Source organism: Nesoenas mayeri (genome assembly GCF_963082525.1).
Source record: "Nesoenas mayeri genome assembly, chromosome: 10".
NCBI classification, from domain to species: Eukaryota; Metazoa; Chordata; class Aves; order Columbiformes; family Columbidae; genus Nesoenas; species Nesoenas mayeri.
The window spans coordinates 10,204,973-10,221,600 of NC_137560.1; the positions used below are offsets into that span (position 1 = coordinate 10,204,973).

Consider the following 16,628-nt stretch of genomic DNA (forward strand, 5'->3'; position numbering starts at 1 on the left):
ATAATATGTCAACACATACCATATGTACAGCTTCATGATAGCTAGCTGTTACTTAAACTTGTAATGATTTTCCATGTCATTTTACATCAGATTTTTGTAAGAAAAAAGGAAAGATGGCTAGTAAGTGAATTGATCTTGGGTCATTGCAGTGGTGAAAACAACTTATTTGCATGATGTTTATTTGCTGTGACTTGTCCATTCCTCCCTTTTCCAAAACCATCTTTATTTTCTCTTAGTTTATTTTTTGTTTATTGTATGCTTTTGCTTTACATATTACTTTGAACAATATTTGTCTATACTGATGGAAAAGGTTTCATAAAATAAATAAATGTGTAAAGTATTTTAGTTATATTGAATCAAAATGTGAATTTGTTATTTCAGTGCTTTATATTGTAGTGTGTCTAGTGAAGTCATTTTTTCTGTAGCTGAAATTAACCTTTATTTGGAGAACCTTTTTGGGTTCCTGTTGTAAAGGAAGATGGATAGCACACCTCAGGATTGTGCTGATTATCTGTTTGCTGTTTGCTAGTAGTCTCTTATTTTATGTATCTATTTAAAAATTGCTATTTTAAAGTCAGGAAAGGTCCTACTTTTACATGAGAAAAATAAGGAATAGGAATGACCAGGAAGAATATTACAAGAGTAGCTCCCCACCTTTAGTTGACAACTGCTCATCTCTTTAGGATTACAAATGTCCGTGTCGCTGAGGTGGTTCAGCTTGATGTTTAGGAGAAACTTTGGGAATGGCTTGTTTTTGTGAAGCAGGATGAGTAAAGAAGGAGCAATAGGGAATTGTGCAGGAGCTCTTTAGAAATAGATACGTTGGCTTAGGAGGCCAAATCCATGACCACTGGCTTTTGCCCCAAGACTCAAATTGATTATTAATTGCAAAGAATCAAAGCATGTGACACAAATAGGGAATATATTTAAAGACATAAAATGTCAGAAGGGTGACTAAGCAATTTATGAAAATGAATTTTCAGGCATTTGACTGGCTACATTAAAAGCATTAAGAAATTGTTCAAATTACTGTGGTTCCTAGCACTGACTTCACTGGTTACAGAATCAGGCCCCAACTGTGAGTGTAATGCGAATTTCTATATTAAACATAGAACAGAAGATTAAGTCAGTTCTCTAATATTTATACACCGTTCCATGTTAATAATTATGCACAATTAACCAGTGATGAGCTTTGAGCCTTGGAATAGTTTTAGCAGTCACTTAGAGAGAACTGTCATAAAGTCATCAATGTTAAGGAGGTTTCAATTGGCTTGGTCATGTAGAAATATTATTAAAGGGATTTTGTCTTGCTTGTTAGGGTGTATATGTTAGAACTTTTCAGCCTCACTAGAAGTCCAAAACTAGTTTTGGATGATGGCTTGCTTGCCAACATTGTGCTTCTATGATGGTGTGCTATGCATGTGTACTGCGTGTGTGTGTGTGCGTGTCTGTGTGTGTGTCTGTACATGTATATATATGAAGTATATATATATATACACACACATGCACATATATGTTGCTTTTCCTTCAGTAGGCAATATTGTTTGTTTCATTTTGTTTTCTCATTAGACCACAGGTTTTGTTTAACTGATTTCTGTTTATGCAAAACTAAACAGAAGTATGCAAATATTTGACATTTCATGTGTAATCACAAACGTTTGCACCCTGCCTGCTCTGTTCAGGGCTATTTTAGTGATGCCTGGAATACGTTTGACTCCCTCATCGTTATTGGCAGCATAGTAGACGTCGTTCTCAGTGAAGCTGATGTGAGTATACCCCAGCTTACTTTCCCCAGTCCCCTTCTCTTTCTCTGTCTCCCCACTATTTCCATCATCTGGACAAGTCACAGATTTTGATCTGATGTTTCTAAAGTTTGAGTACAGGCCAGTCATAGGTCAATTATGTTGATATGGGAAATAAATAGCCTTTTTCTCTACCAATTTTTTTTAGCTATTAAAGGGAAAGATTAGATTGTATAGTGGTACATCAGAGAAGCCTAGAGCGTTTCTGTGTTATAACACTGTCCTTTTCTTCTCTTTTTCTGTTTGTGTTTTTCTCTTGCTCTCTTTCTGCTGAATGCTTGTCCTAACAGCACTATTTCACTGATGCATGGAACACTTTTGATGCCTTAATTGTTGTTGGTAGCGTCGTTGATATTGCTATAACAGAAGTTAATGTAAGTAGCAACTATTCATGCACTAAAAAGTAATTGCTGTCATCAAGAAATACAGAAAATGTAAATTTTAACCCCCAAAATCATTTTTAAGAAAAGTATGTTTTATCCTGAAGTCAAAGACTGAAACATTGATACAGATATTTGTACAAGCTGTTATTAGAAAACTATATACCTGTATAATTGCACAGGCACACAGCAGTAAGACATGAAAATTATCTTTTTCTACATATGTACAGAAAACATTTAACACATTTTATGTATAAAAAAAGGAACGAAGTCTCTGTTACTATTTTACTTGAAACAAAATGATTTTTGTAGGTAGCATGACCAAGATAATTGAAGATTCTGTAAGTTGTTTCAGTGGCTCAGTTTAACAAATACTTTTTTTCTTTCTGTGGGAGTTTTATTTCTTAGAGTGACGTCAGCATTCATATTTCATGAGGTAGCAGAAGAAAGGTACATAGAGAAAGTAAGGCTTTCCATGCTGTGGAAAATAGAATGTTGTGGATTTTTTTTCCTATTCCTTTTGCTTTACCGGTCCTGCAGTAAATGTTTTGAAATCTGAATTACTCTTAAAGTACATGGAAAATTTCATCTTTATACCCAAATTTTGACTGATGTCTGTTATGCATATGGGTATTTGGGCAAAAGAAGTATCCCTTTCCAAAGAAAAAATAGGGAAATACTAATTTTTGCCTGTTTTCCATCTGACTTGCTGATTTTAATGAAAGCTTTATCACAAAAATGAATACCAGTTCTGTAGTAGATATGCAAGTGCTTCCATACTTACATGTTCTTTTGTTTAACTAGTCAAAATAAAATTTCAGAGGAAAGTCTCTCTTTTCTCTAATGCTTCTTGAGACCTTAAGAAGGGAGACTGCAGAGGTGAGACTTGGATCCTCCGCAGCTGCTGGAACTGTGTGGGGAGCTCACAGGCTCAGTGGCTGAGGCCAGCGAATTCCGCCTGCTGGAGATCTCACCTGCTTACCATTCTGAGAGCTGTTATCCAGAAGTGCCCAGAATGCAGGAGATCCCCAACATTCACATATTTTCTCTGTCTCAAAGAACAGATTAAACAGAGAAAACTGTAGATACAAATAATTGCTTAGTATCCTATTTAGCTTCCATATTTTTGTACAGTGGTCACAGTTTATGAGCTGCCTAATAACATTCATTTTTTCTTACATTTGTTTTAGTAAGCTACTTGCTAGACTTCTTCCACCCCCTCCCCCCCCACAGTGGATTTTATTACTTGCTCAAATGGTTTCTTTTCAGTAGGGATATTTAATATGCATATTTTTTTTACTTCTAAATTTGAATAAATACTTTTCAGTGGTGAATATTTAAGTTGCAATATCTCTATCATATTTTGGGGAAGCAAATCCATCCTGGGCATATCATTACCATTTAATTGAAACATTTTTTTCAGAGAAAACACATTTTAATATTTATTTTCCAAAGCAGTTTCTGTTAGGAACCCCATTCTTAGGGTCACATTCCTCCAGTCAATAGCATAAATGATACCCTTTGTGCTATTTAAATAGTACCTTGATTTTGGAACTGTGAATATGAGGATAATAAAGCCTAGGAACATGGGACAAAAAAAAAAAAAAGAAATGCATAATTCTTAACTATGATCTGTCTAGAAGAGAGCTTTTGGCTTTCAGTGCGTTGTTCAGATCAGCAGAACACCTGCTAGGAGCTTGGATTTGTCAGGCTGGTCTTGACTGAGGCCGTGGTTTGGTGAGGATTTCTTTTGGCATCTCTGTGAGCTTAAGCAGCCTTCACCCACAGCCCCTCTCATCCCCACAGCGCTGTGGGCTGTGCGTACGCAGGAGTTTGGGGACTTCACAGCTGGCTGGATGAGGTGCTGAGCACGAAGTCCTGGCTGTGGTAGGGCAGATGGCAGTGGACGAGGCTGCTGCCAAAGGAAATCCTTGTTGTACTGTACCCATCCCACTCTCTCTTCAGAGCGTGTTAGCGTTGGCACAAACACCACCAATTAGTGGCAGGAACTACTGTTGGGACACGGTGATCTACATAGTTTTAAATCATCTTTGGTTCTAGTTTGTCTGGTAAGCATAGTAATACCTATTATAAGTGCATTTCAACCAAATATAGAAAACAAATGTATTCCTTTATCTATTTTTTTAAGATGGCAGAATACCTTCAAGCATACACAGAGTCTATTCGCCCTCATTAAAGAGCTGAAATTTCTTTATAAAGCTGCAAATTCTACACTGCCATCTCAAAGAGTAAACATGATGAAAATAATTTGAAGGCAGATTCACTTTACCATTCCATCCTGGTTTTATGTTAAACTATGAGAATCTCATAGCTGTTTGCATTATTGGAAAGAACAATAGAGGAATGAGGTGATAATGTGTGAGTACAAGGACCTTAGTTTGCCCCTTGGATTTCAGGCTGATTTTGCTCAGTTCTCAGCAGGCAATGGACCCTTCTATCCATGAACTGAAGGAACCTGAGTTGGCAGGGAGCACAGAGCTGCATTGTCCCACTGAGACATTTCTCAAAGTGTAATTACAGTTCACAGAGCAGGTTCTTAAAAGCTGCCTCTATTTTTTTTTTTCCCAGAAAAGTTTCCTTTAAATTTTCTGCTCAAATATTTACAATTTTCCCACCATTTCCATTCACAGTATTACTGGTGTAGATAAGCATAATATTTGAGGAATGTAAAAAGACCAATCATTTCAAATAGCTTTGCGTAAGAACTGCAAAATGTGCTTGATTGTGAAGAGGTTGAAAATCAGCTCAAATGTACTTCTGTGATCACAGAAGATGTCCCTGTATTTAACTCCGTATTTAACACTGTATGGGCAGTGTTAATTTGACAGCATTGCTTGTAAGTGGTCACTGCTGAGCTTTCAGCTGTGAAGAACACTGTCATTTTAGTAAACCACACAGTCACCTTGAGAACATTCTGGAGATACTTTTCTTCAGGAGAAGTGCACACCTCAGTCAGCCACTGGCACTGGCATTTCTTAGTTTTTCATGCTACACTCACTAGCAAAAGGCCTGTCTTTGGTGTCTTCTGGTACTGCACAGCAAACTATCTGTGTACTAAGTATTGTCTGTTCCTGGTCTTTTCCACTTTTTTGTGCTTTGTTTGTGCAAGTCATTAACGTATCAAAGTTTCTATATGTTTCTGGGCTTGATTTCCCATTTTCAACATGAAACAGTGAAAAATGCAGCGTGTCCAGGAAAATTTCTTAGATTTTTATTACTTTTATTAGTTTGATTCTACTGAATTATTCCTACTCCATTAGTTTTGTGTGAATATCTAGAATTCAAATTTGGTGTATTAGGACCTTTGTCTTAATATTTTTTGGCATTCTGAATTGTGCCATTCCCCAAATGCTTTTTATCTAGCGCTGACCATGACCCTGGGAAATCTACAGCTCTGCTAAGATGCTGATGAGACGTTGTTTTCAATGAGATTTCAAGCATGATTGAGATGGCACCTGTGAAAAAATTCCCACAATAGAAACTTCTTAAACTGGGAAAGCTCAGCCTTGTTTGAGGGGCGATCTGAAACAGTGTAAACTGCTGGTGTTAATGTCAGATCACATCTGGTTGCAGTTGTAACTGCACAAGTACAGCCATCTTAGCTGATCAATGTAAAAGGAGTCTTGAAAGGAAGTGAATACCTAAAATAATGTAATCAAGATGAACTAAGCATTCTTATAGAGTTGCATATATAATTGCTTCATGCTGTAGAAACAACTCAGCATCATTCTGATAGTCTAAGTATGTAGATTTTGACTATTTCCAAAAGCCAGCAAGTTCTTCTAGTATATAACAGGTTTGTATCTGACCCGTTTTTTTCACGAGCGTGGGCTGGAATTTCTAGTTACATTTCGCCTTGATTTCAGTATTAAATTCTGGAAATTAAATGTCATCTCTTCATTTTGTTATTCCTTTTCTTATTTTTTAGAAGTTTTATAATAATATATATGGTGCCCTGAGACTGATTCTTCTGATCCAGTAACCTCCCGTTCACTTATAGTCCAGGAAATTACTCTGTTTTGAATATTTTTGGTGCTTTGGAAATGAGTGTTTAATGTGTTCAGCAATTTACAGGACTGCTCTGCATCCTCAGGGACTGGATCAGTGACCAGGTCCAGAAATGAACCACCTCAGAGCAACATATATTTTGGCAATACTCTATTTTCTATGATTGCTTCTTTAATTGACTCTGTCATTTAATATCCCTTCCTTTAACCAATTCTTATTTTATGTACCTAATTGGTTTTCATGTTCATTTTATTTTTAGAAATTTTTAGAGGCAAGTATGTATAAGTAAATATATATGGCATAGCAATAAAAAAAATTAAAAACACGACTAAAACCTTCATAATTACTTTTGGATTTTGTAACCTTTTGTTTTCAAAAAGTTTCACATGACACACTAGATCTTGTCTGGTCATAAAAATGGTTCCTTTTCAATTACAAAAGCAGAGTAGTGGTTGTGAGATAAAAGATGTGGTCAGTCTATTCTGGGAGATGGTCTTATATAAATTAAGATGATGGGAGATCAATAAATTGGAAATAAATTGTGAATAAACAAGTAACTTCTTAAATGGAAGTAACAGACAAACTTCAATCTGGCCTGTCTGTATAGAAATTATCTTATTCATCAGCTCAGAAACTATTTGGATGACCAGCACTTGATGACTTCAAAGGCATGATCACATTATTACAGTAGTAGTTACAGAGGTTTTAATTCACGTTTTTAATTTAAGTTTATTTTGCCATTCGTGTGCTGCCAAAATGTCGAGAAAAATCATGGAGAGTTCACTTTCCTCTTTTGTGCAAATGTTTAATGTAGTCCCTATGGGACTCACTTTATGCATGAAGTTAAGAAGAATTCAAGTTCCTTACTGAAATAGGGCTTAAAGGAACAGCACTGACATCTTCGTCCTGAGCCCCTCAGGAAATGCTGTGTCTTGGATCATCACTGTAGACACGTGAGGCTTATTCAATGCTCACACTACCGTAACAACTAACAGTGCTTAGCAGTGGTGTCACACACCAAAAAGTCTCTTACCAAACCAGAATTGCATATTGGGCCACTTGGCAAGAAGGAGTGCCGTTATTACCATCCCAGCCCTATCCACTGTGTACTGTTGCCTTGCCAACAGTGGGATGCTCTTTGACTAGACTGCCCATGATGCGTGTGCTGGGAGGGCTGGTGCTTGTATTAGGTACTGCCCACTCTCCTCATTACGAACTGGTGGCAGAGCTGATCTTGCTTGTGTGGAGGAGCAGATTGAAAACTTCCTATCTACCTCCCATAAGAGATTCTGGATTCCAATTTTGAACAAAAGCAGTTCAATTCAGTTTGAATCGCACTTTATCTATCAGTATTGTATGTTTAAACTTATGTTTTATTGCTAGTAATTGATATTTTTGAATACTGGTAATACATTTTGTGGATTTTTGCAAATATATCTCTATTTTTCTCACATATCCTTAAGCCTACATTTTCATATGGCTTTGCTTTCATTAATATGAAATTTATACTATGTTGTAATATTTAATTTGGAAATTTGTGAGCTGCTTTTATGAAGGTGTTAATACAAATAATTTAGTTACTTTATTGTGCAACTGAATATATATTAGTTATCATACCCTATGCTATCAACATGTTAGTTATGAACATGAGAGTTTTAAATACATCTTTTACAAGGGAAAATATACTTTTTTATTCTACTCTGGGGTTCTTCACATAGATTAAAAATGTTTACTAAATTGTGTGCATGGGCATTTGGTTCATATTGAACAGGGAATAGAGAAAGTGCTGATAAGACTATGAGGAATATTACTTGCTAGCACATTTGAGTTCCAGTAATTACTCTCTGAACAAATCACATAGGTATATACATATATGCATACAGACACCCACACACACTACACATTTCTGGAGATATTTTGGCAACCTGAATGCTTTCCTATATATGTTATTGTCATCATATGTATTTGTCCTTCAGATATTTCCTTTTGTATTTGTAATCATGATTACATCATCACTATGTGTTTGTGTGTTTTGGCATGTTCTCATACCCTTTGGCACAATCCGTATAAAAGAAACCTGTGACCAGCACTGTGTACTAATATCCACTGTGTTTTATGATGTTTATTTTGTCATAAACACAGAGCTACAATGCATGGTGCAATCTGTTTCACACGATTCACAGTTTTGACATTGAAGCTTTTTTGAGTTAGGATGCTTATTTGGAACTTCTGTTGTGATACGAAGAGTATAATGAAGAGTCACTGTTTGGGAAATGTGCTAAACTTTTCCGTAAGCAGTAATAAATACTTGACCAAAATTGGTAGCACATTGCAAACATTTTAATAATTGAGTCAGAAATTTAGGTTGATTGTTGATTAATTTTTTTTGAGGGCCGGGGTTCGGGGAAGAAAGGTGCTGTGCTGAATTTTGATTAATCTAGAAAACCACGTTACTGCCTACTTGAAATTTTTAAGAATTGGCTTAAAATTACATAGTTAGGAAGCACTTTGCTGAACTAGGCTCCCAGTGTAGCTGTCACATGGCTGGCAGAAAAGGTAAAATAATTAAGCCAGTCTCTGTCCTCATTTACCTCATTGCAGTGCACCTGTTAGCCAGGCAGAAGCTGTTCATTCATTCCGGCTGTGCTCATCACCAGAGTGCCAGCAGTAATCCCAGTAAGCACATGTGTCCTGTTAGGAATTGCGTAGTCCCACTGGGGACTAATAATGGTCATAATAATGACCAGCCAGTCCCCAAGCGTTTGGGACACAAGTAGGACTGGAATGGTTGGTGGAAGGTGAGGTGAAAGAAGAGGTTGTAGGTAGATTGCCTGACCAAAGGAAATGTTTTATTTGCATCCTCAGCAACTGTCATCCAAAGAGACACTGTGCTCAACTTGCTCTCTCCTCAATCTCAAGTCTTTTCTAATACTTTCCGTAAATGTACATAATGTGCCACCTACTTATGTGTGTACATGCCAAGCAATATTACTGAAGTTGCAAATAAGACTATGTCTTTGGGTAGTATATGTTTTTTCCTCATCTGTAGAAAACAGATTTTTCTCTGTTATTGTCAGTCTGCCTGTTATTGTTACTGAAGATTGTGTTACCTTAATCTTAGTTTTCCAGATCTTGATATTATTTCATGCTGGATGGACACACATAAATGTTAACGAACTTTGTCTCTTAGATGAGTATTTCCTTTGTAAATAAATATGAATAGTGTTTTCTTTATATCATTATATTAGCTTCATTATGATTCATTATAATTAGTAATATAAAACACGCTGCCGTATTATCAGAGGGAAATGCCAGAGAGGGTAAAAAATCAGATACGCTCACTTTAAAATGTCAGTATGCAAAATGTTTGGCCAGTGATGGGCAGAAGTTGAATATTTTCAGCTCCAGTGTGAAAAAAAATCCCCTGGTATCGAGAGTTCATTTTCATTGTTTATTTTTAGCATCTATCTTCACTTCCATATTTTTGTACAATTCGCTTTTTATGAAGAGGGTGTTTTCCTTTTTCAGTCCTGGCCTGGTCTTTCCAGGGTCCATAATTTCTAATCTCTTGCATACGATGTCCTAACACTTCCCCGCAACAGCAGATCAGCCATCACAGACAGACGGTCAGGGGCTGCTTAGTCTAAAGCAGCTGAGAAAGAGTGTTTTTTGAGAGGAGTGTGCGTCCACAGTCCTGTGCGTACACCAGTGTATTCAGTGCCCTTCAGACAAAAACAAAAGTTGTGTCATTCCTGAGCACCTGCAGTGGGACTGTTCACATGATTTTGGACATCTTGTCTCTTGTGAGAATTAAGTAATAATTAAGACAGGTATATATAAAAAAGGGGGTTTACTGACTTTTCTTTTTGTCAGGGTTTTTAATAACCAAATCATAATGTATATTCCTCATTACTTTTTTATTTTGGAAAGCAATTAAATAAAAATCTGTAGCACTAAAGTATCCTTGTTCTGTTCTTATGTATCCCATTACGTATTGCCATCCTAACACTGTTCTAGCTTAATTGGGGCCCAATCCTTCTCTTGTAAAAGCTAATGGGAAAAAAGCCCATATGCAAAATCCAACATTTTACTACTTTTTTTTTTTTTAATTGTCTTTTTGTGATGATACTGTAATTTAATCTCTTCTGTTTCTGTCAAATATGTAATCTACTTTTGATTATACAAAATACTGACTGCTAATTAAGGAATTGGCTCACTGATTAAGACAGTATCAAGCTCAGCATGAGTCAGTCACCAGAGACTGATACAACATTTCAGGCTTTATCTTCTGCAGTTTTTTTAAAAGTTTCAGATAAAAATGAATTTTTTCTGTACCAAAAAGTCAATAGCAATGTGGGTCTGTGTACACTACTACAGGTTTTTGGTTGATGTAGGTAGACAGCTTTACAAGACTGTTTCCATGTTGTGTGATATTTTGCCATTTATGATGTTTGTGACTATGAATTTCTCCTTAATCTATATTTTGATGATTTTTATTTCAAATTGTTGACATATGCAGGGAATTTCTAGTGCAGCAGCTGTCTTTCCCTGGCAGCACATTTTTTGTGTATTTTATAAATGCTCTATTTACTGAAGTCTAATGAGGAGACCTGGGATTTGGTTAATTTTAATGCATCAATTCAGTAATAATCCCTTAAATAATTTTAAAACTCTTTGTTTCAGAAAACACTGGTATCCTGGCAGGGCGGTAACATATAAATATGTAGACTGAGTGTAGCTGAAGGAACAGTTATTTTTACCTAATCTTCCCCTTCTCATACCTTTAGACAAAACAATTAGTATTTTAATAAATACCACTAATGATCTAATTTTAACAAGGTACTGCTTTTTTTTTTTTTTTTTTTTTTTTTTTTTTAAATACCATAGTATATTTGTATAATACACTGCCAGTATTTTCAGCAGAATCAGCTTCTCTCTTTTCCCTTTCTTCTCCCCAAGTCTTAGGTCTTAGCTTGGGTGATGTCAATACTTGAGGTTTTACTCCAGCACAGCACTGATCATGTCCGAGGCATCCACAATGTGTTGGAAGCAGCACTGAAGATGCATCATGGTTATTGCTGCTTTATGTGACAATAGTTGTTGAAAGGTGCCCCTTTAAAAGGAGGATACTATAGGCAAGAGACTAAGACCCATCACTGGGATCTAATGTCATTCTAGTGCTGTAAAGTTTCATCACTGAGTTAACTCAAATGAATTACTTGGCTTTAAGGGAAGCTCCTGGTATGATAGAAACCACAATTACTTGAATGTGGTTAGATCCCCATGATGGAATAATCAATCTTCAAAAAGAACACGGGCGAAAAGGGATCTTGAAAGCCTAGTTTAACCCCAAAGCTTTGTTCTTGAGTTTTATTTAGGCTTACTGCTACAATTTCATACCACCTGTGGAAGTCAATGGCTAATTTGGTTTGGCTTACATAGGACCAGATATTTTATTTTGTATTTACTTTCTATTGACTCTTTTAATCATGTTTATACCAGCAGATTTTATTATGAGTCAGCCAACATAAAATGCTAAAGGAAAGGTTTTAATAGGATATTAACGATTTGTTCAGGAAGTATATTGAGTTGAAAGATGTTCTTTTACATTTAGAAATGAAAAATGTTCTTTTTTCTGTTTATGGTTAAGCTGATTTTTTTTAATCTTTTCTTTGATTTTAATGTTTAATGTTCTTAATTTCTTAAAGCCAAAGCCAACTGAAACAGTCACAACTGATGAGTCTGGGGTAAGATTAGTAAGCTGACCCCAGTGGTTTTACCTCTACTTGAGTTTATTCTTTTTACCATGTCTATTTTCCACCGATTTTTTTTTTCTCTGTATTTTTCATAACTGTCTTACTACAAAGGTGTTATGCAGTGGTTTGCATTCATTGTCAATGTACTATTGAAGTCTACTACAAACAAACCCAATATGGTCCTTATTAACAAACCAGAAAACTTGGAAATGCATGTGATGTGTGAAGCATTTCTACAGGTCCTGTGTTTTTAGCATGTAATTTTTCCTTTCATATCATGCTTATCAAGGTGAAAAGGCCTTCAAGATACATTTTCAAATCTTACCTCTTCCACCTTTGCATTTGATGTTGTTTTTCTGGAAGTGTTGCATGTTTGAGTTTTTATTTGGTTTGACTTCTCCATGATGCTCTTCAGAACTCTGAAGACAGCGCTAGAATCTCCATCACTTTTTTCCGTCTCTTCCGGGTGATGAGGTTGGTGAAGCTGCTCAGCAGAGGAGAAGGAATCAGAACTTTACTGTGGACATTTATTAAGTCATTTCAGGTTAGCAAAATTTTTTCTAAATTGCTTTATAATTATAGCCATTTATACACCAAATTTTATGAAGCAATACCGTGTTGAGTGCAAAAAAACCTTTCTTTTGAAATTCTTGCTATCAATAATGACATATTTAAATACATTTGCATACTAATGCCAAAATAAACTTCACCAGTTACTTCAGTGAGTTGAAGGGTCGTTCTTTGTCATTTAATATTAGCTGTTGCCATTAAATGTCTACAGTACTTCATAAAAAAAAATATTTGGTGTATCTAAAAGGGATAGGATAGGTTTTACCTACACAGATCTCATCCTTCCACACATTTCATTAGATGACTGTGAAGAGGAATTTAATCTACTTTTTAACAGAAAACTGATTTTGTAACTGTAACAAATGGATACTTGAATCCTTGCTCCTGAAAACTCTGATGCATTTGAAGTTAATGGAATTCTAACTGTATAGAAGGAAGTATATTTGTGTTGTCAGAACCAGTAATTAAAATAATATTTAAAACTGCTAAAGATTATTCTTTCCCCTGGAATTCTGGCAGAAATACTTTAAAATGTAATGAAGCTTCTGTTCATTGTATGCAGCAGAATATTAAGAGTGATGGGTAATAACATTTTAAGCACTTGCATAGGAAGAAAAAACTTGTAAAATCCTGTATTGTACAGAGAAATTAGTTTTGTAAATGGAAATTGAAATTAAGATGTGAAATTATTAAAAGACAATGCACCTGTCCTGTTTCTAGGCTCTGCCTTACGTTGCCCTTCTGATAGCCATGCTGTTCTTCATCTATGCTGTCATTGGAATGCAGGTAATTATAGATTTTTTTTTTAGTATTAAAGTACAGTGTTGGCTACTCTGAAACTTGTTTACTAAGCTGCTTATTGAAACATTCCTTGGATAGTGGTGCTATACATATAAAGCAGAGCTTTCAGAGTAATGTAAAAATCTTATTTTGGCTGTGATTTTAGTAATCAGAAAATCCAAAAAGATGCAAGAGAAGAATTTGGTGTGAGTTTATAGTATTCTGGTGTACTGAAAGGAGCAACTTCTCTTCCATGTACTGTGAAGTGTATTCCTATGCATGCATGCTATCTTACTACAAGTATGTACAATATTTAGCTGAGTAGGGCTTTAATATCAATAAAGGACTCTAGGTGCTACTTTAAAACAAATAATATTTTCTCACTTGAAATGTAGGAATGTGTATTAGTATTATAATGGTTTATTGATGCTGCGTTAATTTATTAAGAATTATCTTGTGATAAATTTACTCCATCTGCATCATTATCAGGAAAGTCTAAAGAGAGTAAAAAATGTGTATTTGTAGAAGTGTTTGTCATACACACTGAAGCAAGTTTGGACTGCAAGGCCTACAGCTCCTGACAGTACAGGTCACTAGGATGAAACTCAAAATCCTGTTTTACTGTAGGTATTTGGAAAAGTGGCCATGAGGGACAACAACCAAATAAACAGAAACAACAATTTTCAGACTTTCCCCCAAGCTGTGCTGCTTCTCTTCAGGTAAGTAAACCTTAACTCTGACAATGCATCCCATCTAATTGATCTATGAAGAATGTCTGTAGCTCTTGGACCATGGATTTGTTCAAAGTGTGTTTGCAAGTGAGAAGCAATTTAGCATAACAAGAACATACACTCTGTGGCTGTGTCCTGAATGTCTGTTGGCACAGCAGGGTTCTAATCAAGTGATACAGACCTATACTCATTACAGATGTTGTGAAACATCTCATTTATGGAGTTACTGTCTTGCGGTAGAGCCTGAATATGATCAGCCCTCATATCACCATGTAGGTGTTGGGAAAAGTGAAAAAGACTGTGCCCTTACTGTACTCTTTAGAAGCACAGCTAGCATGAGAGTTTGAAAAAATGAAAAGTTGTTGTAAACATAAAGAAATAAATTTGCATTTGCTGAAGAAATCACAAGAAATAGAGGGTGTAAGCTGCAGAAGGGAAATATCAGATAAGCAGCAGGCAAAACTTTCTGATGGCAAAGACAGCTAAATCTTGATGTAGGGAGATGATGGGATCTCCATCACTAAACAGCTTAAGAAGAGGGTAAACATTTGCCAGGAGTGCTTCAAAATGTCCTGGAGCAAGGAGAGGGAATGACATGAAAAAGGGATGCTTCTAAAAGTGACAGCCTCGAGAGTTCTCTTGCCTGTGACTCTGTAACTCCACTTGGCTCCTGTGCATCCTTACTACCCCGGCTGGCAAAACTGGCAACTCATCCCTTACCTGAGCTCAGGATCATCACCCAGTGAGATCTCAGTCGCTTTATGCATATGAAGACTTCCGCCTTTGAAACGAGGAAATGAACACAGCCAAAAATGTCATCAATATGTAGTTGTCTTTTAAATATCTGAAATAGTTAGTCTGTACACAGGCATTACCCAGCTATGCAAAAAATTCAACAGCACAAGTTAGAGACAAGCATTTCTTCAGCATCGCTGATGAAAAGGCAACTCATCTTTCACAAATAGATACTTTCAACTTTTATAACAGGTTTTCATACACACCACAGCTTTTGTACACAGCAGGTCCACTGCAAAAAATATTAACTTGTAAACCACAGTCTGGGGTTCAGATTTTTACATCCAAGCCTTTATGGTGTGTCAGTCTACCTTATAGAATGTGTCTATTGTCAGACCTATGCTTGTAATTTCTGAAACATGTTCCGTATTTTTTAAATTAATTCCTGCTCTGAGAAGTTCATGATCTGTCTTCACTTTTATACTTGTACAGCTCCAATCTTTTTATCATAACTTAACACCCTAATACTTCTTTACTCCATTTTGATCAAATGATGATTAATTTCTCTTTATGATCTTGCAAAGGTGTGCAACTGGAGAAGCCTGGCAGGAAATCATGCTGGCATGTTTGCCTGGAAAACGCTGTGATCCAGAATCTGATTATAATCCAGGGGAAGAATACACATGTGGAAGCAATTTTGCCATCATTTATTTTATCAGTTTTTATATGCTTTGTGCATTTTTGGTGAGTCTAGCTTGTGCTTGTCAACAGAAATGAGCTTTAGCAATTCGACTTTCTTCTGAACTGAACGACTAGTGGGTTCAGAGAACAATTGAAAACCCCATATCTAAAATATTTTTGCAAGGTTATATTTTTCCATACACAGTCCTAAATTCTGTATCTTATACTGATTTTTACAGTCAGGGTGGTGAAATACTGAAAAAGGTTGCCCAGAGAGAGTGGTATTATAGATGCCCCATCCCTGGAGACATTCAAGGCCAGGCTGGATGGGGCTCTGAGCAACCTGATCTGGTTGATGATGTCCCTGCTCATTGCAAGGGGACTGGACTTGGATGAACTTTGAAGGTCCCTTCAACCCAAACTGTTCTATGGGTCTGAATTCTCATGTGCAAGATGTTTTTCTGACTACATGTATGCAGGAGTGGTTGGCTATACATTTGAAGGCTAAGTTAACAGTCTTTTCATCAGCTATTATTTCATGGACTTCTTGATAGTATCATTAAATATTCATTAATAATAAAATTGCAATTTCTTTGACTTACTAGTAATGCTATTTGTATTATTTAAACTAAACAGATTTGGATTAATGTATCTATAAGTGTGCTCAATCTGTGGCACATGAGATGTGAACAATAACCCTTCTTCCTAAGCCATGGTATAATGGATTATTTGCTGTAAAATAATATTTGAAAGACGTTTTCCCTCATTGCAGCTGTCTCATCTAAGCTGATTGATTTGTTCTGTTCACAGTACTGTTCTCCTTGCCAGAGGAGAGCGGGTGAACAGAATTCTGCGAGCTAATGTAAACATACATGTTCTGTTGTGTATCATCTTCTGTGTTAACAAAAGTATGCAGAAGACGTATTGTCAATACATTGAACCCTGTCAATACAAAACCTGTTTCCTGCAATCTGCACTGTCATACATGTATCAATCCATTCTTTGATTTGATGTAGTAACACATGGCAAATCAAGGAAGGGAAACAAAACGATGTTACAGCCTATGTCAAAGACTGAGTACTCAAAGACAGAGTCACACTCTTGTCATATCATTACTTGACAGAGTTCCAGTTCGGCAGTTAAATGTTTATCAAGTATTTTCTG

General features: G+C 36.1%; 1 protein-coding gene across 1 annotated transcript in view; it reads left to right on the plus strand.

Moving 5' to 3' along the window:
• Positions 1-16,628, plus strand: part of CACNA1D (calcium voltage-gated channel subunit alpha1 D) — a gene marked incomplete at its 3' end in the record, with an annotated part of 171,437 nt that overhangs the window by 122,885 nt on the left and 31,924 nt on the right. The window contains exons 31-37 of the mRNA XM_080350654.1: positions 91-120; positions 1,683-1,766; positions 11,920-11,958; positions 12,383-12,511; positions 13,258-13,323; positions 13,945-14,036; positions 15,368-15,527. Of these exons, the coding sequence (XP_080206780.1) occupies positions 91-120; positions 1,683-1,766; positions 11,920-11,958; positions 12,383-12,511; positions 13,258-13,323; positions 13,945-14,036; positions 15,368-15,527 (600 nt within the window). The remainder of the gene's footprint in view (positions 1-90; positions 121-1,682; positions 1,767-11,919; positions 11,959-12,382; positions 12,512-13,257; positions 13,324-13,944; positions 14,037-15,367; positions 15,528-16,628) is intronic.